Source organism: Phaethon lepturus, unplaced genomic scaffold (assembly GCF_000687285.1).
Source record: "Phaethon lepturus isolate BGI_N335 unplaced genomic scaffold, ASM68728v1 scaffold21797, whole genome shotgun sequence".
NCBI lineage: Eukaryota > Metazoa > Chordata > Aves > Phaethontiformes > Phaethontidae > Phaethon > Phaethon lepturus.
The window spans coordinates 1-13,569 of record NW_010554306.1 but is presented as its reverse complement, the minus strand read 5'-3'; the positions used below and the strand labels follow the sequence as shown (position 1 = coordinate 13,569).

The 13,569-nt window shown below is 44.5% G+C and overlaps 1 protein-coding gene across 1 annotated transcript in view; it reads right to left on the bottom strand.

Annotated features, from left to right (window-relative positions):
- The window catches only part of PRDM16 (PR domain containing 16), a 19,286-nt gene extending 7,064 nt beyond the window's left edge, over nucleotides 1-12,222 (bottom strand). Inside the window, exons 1-2 of the mRNA XM_010291818.1 lie at nucleotides 12,111-12,222; nucleotides 4,741-4,939 (exon numbers count right to left, since the gene is read on the bottom strand). Of these exons, the coding sequence (XP_010290120.1) occupies nucleotides 4,741-4,939; nucleotides 12,111-12,129 (218 nt within the window). The 5' untranslated portion in view covers nucleotides 12,130-12,222. The remainder of the gene's footprint in view (nucleotides 1-4,740; nucleotides 4,940-12,110) is intronic.
- Between the last annotated feature and the right edge of the window lie 1,347 nt (nucleotides 12,223-13,569).

Genomic DNA, 13,569 nt, shown 5'->3' with positions numbered 1-13,569 from the left:
GGCCGCGAACCGAGCCCGGCTCCGAGCGCCCGCCTGAACCGGGCACCTACTGTCAAGGCATACAGCATTACAGAACTCCTGCCCCATGTCAGGGGGGTTTGAAACCGAGAGGGGTGGTTAGAGATGGCGAGAGGGAAACAGGCTGCGAGCCCGCGGGGTCCGGGGGGTTTCCAGAACTAACTGCTGCCACAAAGCGCTACTGCGAAAGCCTTTGTGAGAAGGAGGCGTGCAGCACATGGACCGTGAGAGGTGCAGCGACACGCAAATACCATTTCTTTTTTTGGCATTTATTTCACAGATGCCCTATTCTGCCTCAAAATGTCGCTGCGTTTTATGCTATTTCTTATTAAATACCTTAGTCCATTTACAACTGGGAAAAGGAAGGTAAAACCAGACCTGACCCTGCAGGTTCCTGAAGGGGAAAATGAGCGCTTTGTGACCAAGACTTCTATGGCATCCCCGCAGGGAAAGACAAGATATTAGCTGTTGCTGCTGAGACTATCACGTTGCCGTTTTCGTGGGCACAAAGCCCACAGCTTCCCAGAACACAGCAACTTAACTTTGGAAAGAAACATGATAAGGTGCAAACACATTTCACTTCTCAATGTCAGACATCTTTTATTACTTAACTCGGCAATTTCAACTCGTGCCAACTGGCAGCCTCTCCCAAACCAGGAGGATGATGGCAAAGCGAAGTGGCGGCTGGAACAGGGCCACGGCAGGGATGGCTTTTCAGAGAAACGCACAGGGTGCTCCGCTCCCCCTCTGCCAAAGCACTGTCCCTGCGCATCAGCACGCAGCGCTCTGCTGGGCCACCGAACCAGCTGCGACAGTCAAGGGAAGCCACTGTCGGGGGCGCGGGGCAGGTACGGCGCCTGGGAAACCATTCTCTTGAAGATCAAGTGCTGTAAAACATACTAAGCAGGCTGGAAATCCTGCACCTCTCAGGCCAGCCCTGAGAAACAAAGGAAGAAAATTTGAGTCCTTTGCTGCCTTCAGCGCGGTTCACTGGGAGTTACAAATACTCCTCCTTACTGTGAATTCTGATGAAGGACAAACTGCTGTGAAATCTGCTACTGCCTGAAATCCCCTACAGATCGATAGGAAACCATTCCTATGGAACTTTAAAGCATGGCTATATTTTTTATAGGAACATTAAAACTAAACACTACTGGAAAATCCTGCCAGTCTTCATTAAATGCTACAGGACAGCTTCGCAGCAGGTAACATCCTGGCATTTCCACAGAGCCTGAGGGACTTGGAAACCTAGGAATTGACTCAGCCTTGACATCGTCCTCAGGAGCATCCTGTTCTCACTGTCTCCAGGTGCCCACGGGGACCTGCATCCCCCATGGGACTGTACGCCGTCAGGGACCCTGGCACCAGCAGCAGAACAGACCTGACGCTGGCTGGGGTGGCCCTTCGAAATTCCCGGGCTAAAGACTACTTGCACTGACGGTTGACCTGCACTGAAATCTTTGTGCCCTGAGGGCATTTGCTGGCACACGAACAAGGGCAACCGTGTAGAAGGTGGCTTCATCACCAGTGGGCTTGGTGGGACTGCAACCTGCCTGGCGACTCTACCTACGAATCTAAGCAGCCACCAGCCTGCTACTCCCTCGAAGAACCTCCTCTTCAAGTCAGATAGTTAATATTCATGAACATGCCCCTTATAAACTGCCAATCCACTAATTTTGAAGAAGCAATATTCATTTTGCTAAAGAAATGGTGTTCTTAACACTACAAATTTTTTTACACGTACAAAGAAATATATACCTTTCATATACATATACAAAAATACGCTCCTGTTAACTGTGATTTATGAGTTTATTTAGAGCAAATATGGACAAACTAATATGCTGTTTAGAGGCAAGTACCTACTGGGATTAGCAAAACATTTATTTATTTAGGCAGCTGCTAAATGCTCAATTTCAGTTCCCCAGTGGCACTCTTGATTTGATCTGTATTAACTTCTGAAAAATTATAAGACCATCTAGGTACGCTGACTGGATATATTCTGTGTTTTAGTGGCTTTCTCAGCACATAAAATGCAGCAGATTGATGGGGGAGGAATAGATGTGGACATTCTCTCCCAGCTCCACTAAATCCGTCAGCATGTAGTACACTGAATGGTGATGTCGCTGACTCTATCTTTCCCCTGTCAAAAAAACCCCTTAATTTTACTTGCTTAAAACCCCCCCAACCCAAATCTTTGGAATCAGTGGTCTAAAAGGCAATGCAGCCACTGAGTCCAGGAGCCCCCATCACAGCTCCAAACATTTTTCGAGCACTTAGGCCTGTGGCTAGTGACTTGGAGTATCTCCACCTGAGTTCAGTCAGAAATACGTTGAAAAGGCACCTAGGGGCTCTCAAAAATTGGAAATTCACGCGAGCACACGCATGGACTTTTGCCTCAAGCTTGAGATGTTTGTATTGAGCACACTGGTGACGGGTAAATGTGCTGCCACATTTCCTGCTTAATCACAAGGTCTGTAAAGTAACGGTTAGGAGTGATGATGCTGAAGCATCAAAGCAGGAGGAAGTCCTGAAAATAAAGCAGGACAGGGCTCGTAAAATCGGTGTTCTGTCCTTGGCCCTTCCAAAGGTTTTCGATCTGACTTTGAGCAAGTCATTTGTTCGTCCCTTTTACATACCCACACTTAAAAGCGGCGCTTGCACCGGGAGCCCTCTGCTCTGCTTCCAGCACTGCTCGCAGTGGTGATGTGCCCCGAGGTGAGTCAAGTCCAACGCTGACTCAAGGTCTGTCTTACCCACGTCTCCCAAGAAATCAAGGGCAACTGGGACCTCAACTCAGCCACATCATTTGAATACCTAGAAGTAGCTTCACCAGACGACTCTGAACATCCAACCCACAGGGATAAGTAATCACTAAAGGGAAAAAGGGACTTAAAATCTTTCTGCTCTCTTAACCCCTGCAAAATGTACACAGCGTGCCAGGAAATGCACAAACGGTACCACCAGGAGACGACATACACATTTCAAAAGGGTATTTCCTAAATCAACATAAGAAGCACAGAGTGCTGGAAGCTGAAGAGCAGAAGGTTTCTAACACAGCTAGAGAGATAAAAGAACTGGAATTTCTACTAAAAATTGTCATACTTAAAACATTTAAAGGGAGTTCTCCCTTTCTTGTCAGGTAGAAAAATTAAGAGAATTGCAGCCTCCCAGCCGCCTCCTCTAATCAAAAGTAGCCAAGGTAGAAACATCAGGTGAGGAATAAAGACATCACACTGTGCTAACAGAAGCGCTGTACAGATATCACCGGCAGACGGTACGGATTACCAACTTTTAAAACGCTCACAACACAGCCAAGAGCCAAGCTCGTTCCCATACAGATAAACTAGAGGATCGTTCTTTACGTTTCACCTTTCTCTACATTTTCTAAAGTAAGGTTTTTTTCTTCGCTTACTCACCTAGATCAAAGACCTGAAAGTAACAACATAAATAAGTTCAAAATTACTAATGATGGTGAACAGTATCTTTTTAAATTTTTAACTGAAATGAAACGGGCTTTATATTGGCTTCAAGCTCACGGTTTTGCTCCACCTATATACTACATGACAGAGCATTGCCAGTTCTCATAATTTTATAACAAGTCTTACAGTTCCTGGTGTTTGTTCACCTGACAAGTCAACTGAAATAAGTAGGTGAGAACTTCAGACTCTGGTAAACAGATAAAAGTCTAGTCCTCATACTGTGGAGAAAACCTTGAAAGTAACAGCCCAGGAGTTAAAGGCTCAGGATGCAAATAAACACAACCCTAAAATGATTTTTAAGAAACCCTCAACTTCTTAAAATCGGCTCCTAATATTTAACCATCTGACTCCCTCACTGCAAATGAATCAGAAATCGCAAAGATCTCTGCTTTAAAGCTGCATTTGATTACCACCACATTATGCCTGAAAGATAGAAATCTTCAGTTAAAACTTATTGGCACAGAGAATTTTTTCTTGTAAAAAAATGTTTCATTCTTGTTTAGAGTTTTCTCTTAACAAGAATTGAATAATTATTGCAAATAAAAACATAAGATGGAGAATATTCTATCTTCTTTTTTTCCTTTTCACATTTCTATTACAAAAATTCTTGGTGAACATGACATTTTCCTGAACGTTTTCTTTTTAAAAGAAATTAAACCCCAAAATTTGGTTGGAATACAATTTTTTTAATTGCTTCTGCAACATCAACTAGGAGCTTGTGACCATGTTAAGAGTTCTTAGTATAACAACGCCTCTTTAAACCCACTGATCTCAACTGACCAAGAACTACATATATAAGAAAGGTCTTCATGCACATATTGGCAGAACTTAAGACCACCGTTTCCCCTCAGAACCAGACCACATGGAAGCAGCTGCTGCAAAGATACTACCCAGGTCTATCAACCCCTCTGTCACAGCCCTGAGAAAGTCACAGGGAATTCAGAAAACAACCGTTTGAACTTTACATTGCCAATAATCTGTGGGCGCTTCTACCAATGGGTAAGGAAAAGCACCACAGGCTGTGAAATCAAGGTGAAATAAAATGCTGTCCGATAGCTAATGACACTGAAGGATCCTAAAAACGACTTTCCTGAGCCCTAAGGAGAAAGGAAAGGTATGCTCCCGTAGCCGGCCTGAGCCACCCAGCTCCCACCTTGGTCCCACGCTCCCTGTCACCAGACAGGACTGTGCAGGAGTAACGGCTTGGGGCAGGCCAGGGGAGCATCCGGCAATTTTCCGGTACCTGTATTTATTGGGGAACATCCTCTCACAGTCTTTGCACTCATAGACCTGTCCATCTCCAAGACCTTCTTGCTTGATCTCGTCATTCAGGGTCTCGTACAGGGAGCTGACAGCGTTGCAGGCGTACTTCTTGTGTCGCCGCAGGTCGAGCTTGGACTGAAAAAGTTCATCGCAGTCCTCGCAGCGAAACGTGTGCTCTTCTACAACAGACAGAGAAGACAACTTTGACTTGTGGATCAGGACGTTCAAACAATTCTGATTATTTTACCCAACACTGGGCTTGCAAAGCAAATGTAATATTCTGTGAGGATCTAGTAAACGAACGAACGAACGAAGGGAACTTTAAAAGTGACAAGAGAGAGAAACCAAGGTAGGCTGTGCCAGCAGACTGCTTTCACTTTAAGCTTTAAAAAAAAAAATTTTTTTAAAAAATCACACAACCAAGAGAGATCTTGTTTTCTTTGTCCCAGCCTCTGCTGAGACATAGAGACCTACAGGAATTAGCAGATACACAAAATACTGGGGCTGCTTCTGGAGTATTATGTTTGTTTGCAATGACGTTTTTTGACACTATGAATGAGCTCGTCCTCAAAAGGGGCTGCCAGGGAGAAAAGGAACAAACCCTACTTGTAAAGACAGACCCTGGGAAAAGCAAATTGCCACAGCACAAACCTGGAGAAGTTCCTTTCTAAGAAAACGTCTTTCTAATGTTACCCTCTTAACTCGTCCCTCACAACTGCAGAAGCACAGTGCGCCATCAAATCCGAGGAGTTCAAAATCAGAGTACTACAGAATAAAGAAAAGGGAGCCAAATTCTTTGTTGTTGTGCTGGGTTTTTTCTTCATTTTTTGTTTAAAAAAAAAAAGATCTAATGCACATAATAAATGATTGTAGTCAAGGTCAAACAAATTAAAAAGAGGGCAGCTATTATTAAGTTTACAAGGCAGCATCCTGACCATGGTGCCAAGCCAAACAATCAGCTCAGAGCTGTAAATTTTCCAGGAGAACGACCTCTGTGAGGGAGTCAGGATCGCTCTGGGTTTCTCCACCCAGCAGCCAGCTTGAAACAGAAGCTTTCCAGCCACCGCTTAGTCACTGGTGCCGCATTTCCCTGTCCTCCTCTACCCTCTTCCTCTGCACGCCGGGGCTCTGTTTCGTATTAAGTTTTAGTCTCTTTTTCTGATAGCTTGACTTTCAAGAGGAAAGCTTGTGGTAAAATGCGTTAGCTCAGAGGGAAGAGTGGAACTGTTCTAAGAGATGCAGCCAAAAGCCAATGTCGTGATGGAGCCGATCCATCCCCGAGCGCTGCTGCTCTGTGGGGAAGGGGACGACGGGGTAAGGTGCGGGCGGCACTCGCGTCTTTGTGGCTGCTTCTCTGCCTGAAGCCCTCTTCAACATCTGCAACCTTTCAGCAAACCCTTGGTTTGAAGCAGCCCATGCACTTGTCCACCCTAAGCTTTGCACTTAGGGTGCGCTTTAAGGATTGAAATAGTGTTTTAAATAAATCGGGGTTAATTTTGTTAAAAGTGCGACGTGAGTAGAAACACAGGCAGCGTCGCACCCAGAGACCATTGACTGCTTCCCTGCCTGCACTCGGGCAATAATCTCCTTTCTCCACTTCTCTCAATACAGCCTATTTAAACTCAGGCTGTGGTTTTCGACCTGTGCCCCTGCACGCCGGGGAGCCTGCGACTTGCTTCTGTGGTGACTAAGACAAAATCCCATAAGCTGCTGCAGCAATCTATGTAGGAGGATGAAACCCAAAGTGGTCCACACCTACACGGAAAATATCAACACGCCCACGAACTGGAAAAAGTCAAACACAGCTAAACAAGAAAATCACTGAGACACAATCAGCGAAGCCTTGCTGTTTATCCAAGCAGCGTCTCCGATGGTACCATACCCTGTTTACACAAGGAATTAATGCAATACGGAGATGCTACAGGATTTCCTGAACTGCAGGAGAGAGGGATGGAAAGAGAAACAAAATCCAGCAGGTCAGCATTTTCCTTTCAGGGGGAAAGGGATTTTGACTGAAAAAGGAGACCTATGGGAAGAAAATACCCCTATTTTTGCCATTTCAACTAGTTTTGACAGATCGTATACTCCGAAATTGCCATCAGCAGCCTCACAATGAAGTGGATCAGGCCCTGCTCTACTCCTTAGAGAAATTCTGTTTACCAGCATGTCGTAGAAAAGCACCAATAAGTGTCTCGTGTCCCTGAGGAGGGAAACCTGGAGATCAGGATGTAAAAAACTACCTAGCACTATCAAGAGACTGTGTATAACCAATATATGAAAATAATCCAAACGTTTTTTTTTTTTTGAGGGGGGGAAGAATGGTAGTATCATGATGTGTCTCGTTATTGCATTTTACTTGGAACAACAGCATGAAGCATACAATGTTACCTAGCAAAATTTAAGATTTAATCTACACGTGTTTATGGACCGAAAACATTCTTTGTGTGAAAGCAGCAAGGCGGGGGGGGAGAGGCAAGGGCTGTGATTAGGTCTGTTTAGGTACCTTTTCACTCTCTACACGTCCATAACTCGGGTGAGAAGAGACAAGCCTGACAGCATCAAGTGTCCTGAACGCACACACTGCATCGGCTGAGGCAATAATCTCATCATGCCATCTCTTCTCCTTATTAATGAATTCGCGTTAGCTCTGAAACAAGCGTTGACCTGCTACAACGTTCAGCTTTCATAGTCTCAGACGTCAAGTTGTACTCAAAAGTGTCACTGGCACTAATAAACATGACCTCACTTTTGTTCTGTTTTTGACTCCTGGAGACGTGCGTGGGATAGAAGTTCATTTGACTCATGCAGCCCACTGAACTGTGCAGTAACAGGATAAACCCCTCGCTAACTCCAGACAACGTGGAACTGCTCTGGCAAGGTGTTCGTCTACCTCAGAATTCACCCTGCAAATCCAATGTTTCCCCTCTTCCCTCTTTTGTAAATACAGTGATGGCTCAACATGCGGCGGCTTTTTTGTAGAAGCGACTGAAAGCCCTCCGGACTGGGAACTCCCCAGTACCTTCACCTCTTAAGAAGCTCCTACGAAATTTCCAGCATCTCTCAAGCTCAAACTAGAAATCTCCCAGACCTGAAAACTTGGAATGGAGGAAACAGGTTTTTTCTTTTTCTGACTTCAGAGAAAATGCATCAAACCACCTTCTGCAAATCCATATGAAACTCCTCCTACTTCAGTTTGAGATTTACATGATTAATTGTATCTTATTTCACCCAAACTATCCTCTATGAACCAGAAATCCACTTTGAGTTTGGAAAACTAGCCATGGAAAATGATTTACTACATACCTGGCTAAAGATGGACAACTCGCAAGCACCCCCTCCCACAGTATACAACCTGATATAGCACTCTCTGTTGTTATCAATGGGAATAACGTATTTTTGTCCTTTCTATGAGATTACAGAGTAGCTAGACAGACAGACAGACAGATGAAATCCATTAATAGCCTCAGTAATAGCTGTTAGAAAAGCAATTTGGCTTCTAATTCTCCTTGTCCTTTGTCAGCAGAATCACAGATCTCACACAAATCACACACAATATAACCTGATCCTCAGTCGGTAGAAGCTGGTGTAGCTACCTTTACACAAGCTGAGGAGCTGCCCCCTATTTTATTAAGAAATGTAAGAAACAAGACAGCTCAGCTGAGGCATGTGCCTTTTTTACTTTTGCATTTGTGTACTCTCAGAGCTACACAGCTTTTACAGCTCTAGCCCTTGCACGTCACTAAACTGAAAAAAACCCTGTCTATTTTGTACAGGCTCACCTTTCAGTAACAACAACGTTCCTCTTCCATCACCAAACACAACAGTGTTTTCATAGGTAGAAAAGATGGACGATAAGAAAAGAAAGGCACGTTTCAGAATATTTGTGTTTGGAAAAAGAAAGTCTTCTTGAAAAGAAGTAGTAGAGAACTGACAAAAGGACGATTAAAAGCCTTGTAGTCACACGCTATACATGCTGCCACTGGTTGCAAATACTATTTTGATGCTTGGACAGGTTCAACAGAGGACAAACTGACTGGCTGGTAGAGTAGCTGATTATATCGTATCAATATCCCACACCCATTCCTCCGGCATTCCCGCTTCCGAACGTTAGAAGATGAAAGATCAGAGTTCTCAGTAAATAGCGCTGCAGAGAAAGGAACTGACCTGTAGTGTAAGGGCCAGACCATCACCCTGCAAAAATGAGACCTAAGTAACAAAGCAGGCTCAGGACTGAACTAAGAAGACCTGCTATATCTATTTTGTGTCTTTACATCAGACACCCACTTTGTAGACTTCAGGTTCATTAAAGTTGGGGTTTTTTTTCCTTCTTTAAGCACCAAAAATAAAAATCTTGCCCTTCAAAACAAGTTCTCATTAAAGTTTTCTTCTTTCTTTAAGCACTGCAAATGAAAATACTGCCCTTCAAAAACGGTTACTACTTCGGTATCTTACAGGGAGAAGGGGATAAAAAGAACGGAAAAATCCAGTTACAAAAAAATTGCTGCCTGCTCTCTGTGTCTTGTTTGTCAAATCTATGGTTATATGTGTCTATCTTAAGTTCCATCAGTAACACTCAGGACAAAGCAGGAATGTAACAGAAAAATAAATCAGTGCCTAATAGCTTTCAGAGAAACCAAGGGGAACACAATTATGTGGCATCTACATGCTAATCTACCAGACTTGAATCTCAAAGGAGTTCAAGTGCCCTACTCAAAATTCCTGCAGTGATAAGGGGTCTGCTGTGTTTGGCTGGGGTTTGGAGAAAAGATTTTTATGATAATTATCTTTGTGTGGAACAATTTTGCATTTTCTTTCTTGTTAATTCAGATTTGAAATGAGGGTGCGAGGCAGCAGGAAGAGAGCATTACCGAAAGTAAAAAGTATTAAGAAGTCAAATATTTAATGTTGGCCTATTATAATTTGAAAGCAATTATGTGGCAAAAGCACTAGACATTACCAGGAAGATACAGATAAATGTTACATAATGACAAAGATGGAAAACAAGGAGCACTTTTTGCTTGTTCAAATGGAAGCCCATTAGAAACAGAAATGCGAAAGAGGGGCGAGTCCTCTTCCTGATTTCTCCCTGACATGAAGAAAAAAAGGTATGTGTTACTCCACCATCGTGAACACAGAAATTATTCACCTCTGTGTGCTGGTCTCCAGAAAATTACTAACTCTTTTTGGGAGAACACTGAGAAATTAATCCCAAACCTGACATCTCAGTGAGACGGTAGCTACCGCACTGCCTGTTCATTCACTTCACCCATGGACCTTCAGCAAAAGAGCTTTCAGCAGCACTAATCCCCAAACTGCCCATTTTTTTCAGAAATACTTGAAACTAATTGTGCGTATGGTACGTACACTCTTAAGGAGTTTCACTGCGAATCTGAGTCTGAAAATTATATCCATATACAGGTAAAAGAAAAGAAATATATTGCAGGATGTCCAGGTGAGACAACTCAAATTTCAGCGACTAGTTATGTAGAACAGTACTTCCAACTAATAGTTTAAAAATAACTAGCAGATGAGAATTTATGTCTAGGAAATAGTCGTCAAATAATAATGCACAACCTGCAACAGGCTCTACATTCGACGAATGAACAAAGACCTAAGTAATATTCCCTAACAACCTCTTGGCTTTACAAAATTCATGTACCTTCTATACTGTTCTCTAACTTTCACTGTCACCACGTGCCAAGGAAACTAAGAACTTTGCAAGTCCAGACTGATTTTAATTTCATTTCAGGATCACAATGTACTTCACAGGAGGTTAGCTTTCTGCAACACTCTGTCATGATAGGGTTTTGTACTCTAGCTATGTCTGCACTGTTGCCTTGTTTTTATAATATTTTTGGGAATGGTGTAGCACATCTTTCCTAGTTTTCTTAAGAGAGGACTTCCACTGCACAAGAGTGTATGGACAGGCTCTGCCACTTGCAGTGAAAGAGGTGGGATACCAAATGTTAGTCAGAGTCTCAGATGATCGTTGGGGAAAGCACTCTAACAAAGGAAAAAAAACCCTGGCGACACTCTCAGGTTGCCAGAATATTTCAGCCCACGTGTCCTGCTAACCTGCTCTCCTGTCACTGACAAGAGCCAGCAACGGCTGCTACGGAGAAGCGTGCGAGGACCCTGCGAAGGGCAGGTGAGCAGCAACCTGTCCCCGGGGAATGACACCTCCTAACTGCCCTGCAACGCCTCACCTCGGCTCGGTCTGCACTTTCTTCCCAAACCCCTGAATTACGTTTGTAATCTGGCTGTAGGAATTCTGGCTATTCCTACTCTTCGGTACCACGTGTTTCTGTCCTTTGTGAAACTAAAATAGAACCCGAAGCTTTCAACAGTCTAAGTGCGGAAAGCTCTACACTTCTTATTAAAAAGGTAAGTACTTTATAGCCATCTTTGTGCACCAGGAAAAGAGAAGAAGGATTCAGAGTCTTCTCTTTTCTTTCTCTTTTCCCATCCGTCTCTTACATGTCCTCTTGAATTTCACATAGCACCGTCCTAGTGTAGGAAGAGAATCCAAAAATCTTAGCGCACAGCTCCTTGCCCCATCTTACCAGAAAACGCTCACTTCACCTGGAAAGCATCACGGTCTTTTAGACAGTCTGTGTGCTGACTGAACTTCAGTAATTATCAGTGGGGTATTTAGAGGAAAATGGTTATGCTGATAGATGAAGAAGTGAATAAGCTTAGTCTCTTGGGTTGCTTCTCACACAATATGCAGTTAAGGAAAGTTCTTCCTCTGCAAGCCTATTTGAGCTACACACCTTGTCCTGCGATACCAGCTCACTGCAGGGCAGGAGAGACATCGCAGTAATAAAAATGTGACCTTTCTTTTAAAAATAGTCATTCCTTTGGCCTTCACTGCATCCTTTCAGGGCTTCAGAGGTGTCTATATTCTAGCAATAATAATTCTAGCGATGACTCTTCCATCGTCTGCCTGGGTCCCCCTCTTCCATGTAATCTAACGCTCTAAAGACCTGCATTTTGCAAGCCTTGGAACGGTCTGGCCCATTTCCATTACACCTAAAGAAACACGGTGACCCTGGGAATTAAGAAGGCACCTCCGATCACATTCAAAACCACAATGTTCCTCAAAGCGAAGCAGCAAAGCAATCTGTTGCGTGCCTTGAGGTTAATAAAAACTTGCTTGCTATCATTGACTAAGACAACTACTCTCACCAGGGAAAGAGCAGAAACAAGCATAAAATATTAACAGTTACAGAAGGGGCAGGTACCGGATTAGGTTTCTGTCCCAGTTCAGCACTAACTGAGGTTCTCCACGTTCCTAGGTTTGCTGGCGAGAGGTGCAAAAAGGTCCTATCTAGCAAAATGAGGCCTTACCTTCCATGCTGGGCGCCATGTTCCCAAGTGAATAACCACCTTCCTTCAAATACACCAAGAGCTCTTCTCCTGGCTCAATTTCTTTAATAACTTTATAATAGATCTGGGAATCAGAAACAAAAATTGAGAGACATGTTAAATATGCAAAGACTTGCATTTTACATTTTAACCAATAACTCAAATTACTTCAGCTAATAGGGGAGGCTGTCACTTGATTTGCGCGGTAATTGCTACCGAGAGCTCTTTTTTTCTGCCTTTATTTTACTCTACGTGTGTCAGCATTTCACTCAGCTCGGACAATAAAGTCGTATTTACGGTAACAGGCTCTCTCCTTCAAATTACACAACATCTTCCCATTGTTTTCCCTACCTCCTATAAGCGTAGTGTATTTGTTACAGTGAGGGGAAGATTAAACTGATGGGATTAACGCATTTAAGTCTCTGCTTCTCTAAGCCGAAACTGGCCTGACGATCAGAGAGCTGAACGAGCGTATCTTCACGGAATTAGTCTGTAGACCACTCCTCAGCCTGAGGACCTGATCCATGTTGACACAACCTGAACCATTCCAGGTGAGCAGTCCATCCCCATTCAGAGCTCCTGTCTACCCACAGAACCTGGAGCTTCGGAGACATTCTGAGTACAGTACTGTCCACCTCCCGTACCTTTGCCGTTACACCAGAGAACAAACCCAGAAAGGGAGACGGACCGAAGGCAAGGGCAGAGAGCACATGCCAGCTGTCTGCCCCATTCACGTAGCCGTTCATGTAGAACATGGTTTAAAGGGTACCTCAGCCTCACACGGGCTTCCTGAACCAAAATGAATTTACCCACTCCAGGGATGCATTTCTCAGAAGATATTACAGTGAGAAAGGAGTCCCCTTTATCCAAGGTGCAACGAAGTGTAACGCAGCAAGACATCCACATACTAGTGTGCGTTCGCATACACCCCACACACTTGTCTTTGCCGCTCTACTCCCAGACCAAAGAGAAGCCACGGCAGTACATCCAGTGACGACTGGGTTACACACGAGCGGAGCCCAGCGGCCTCATTCCTCCTGACAAAATGGCAGAGTTCGCGGGGAGGAAGAGCATGCCCAGAGTGGCTTATTCGCATCGGCAGGCAGAGCGCTTGCCGGTTCCCTGCAATGACTGGCACCGAACCCATCCTCATAGTCGCAGGCTGCTCGCGGGTACCGCGCAACATGGCGGCTGCGGCAGTTCTGGGCGTGGAGAGCGAGCTCAGAGGTGCACCTGGGAGGGCACTTCGTGAAAACCTCCCCAAGAACACCGGCAGCAGGAGGAGACCAACGGCAGGGAGGGAGCCTGTGTGGCTGGCAAAGAGGAGGATCACAACTACGTGACATCCAATGTCTCCCGTACGTTTTCCAGCCTCCTGGAGCACGCGGGGCCCTCTCCCCCGGCAGCAATCGTACCGTCAGCTCAACAGGTAGCAGGTACG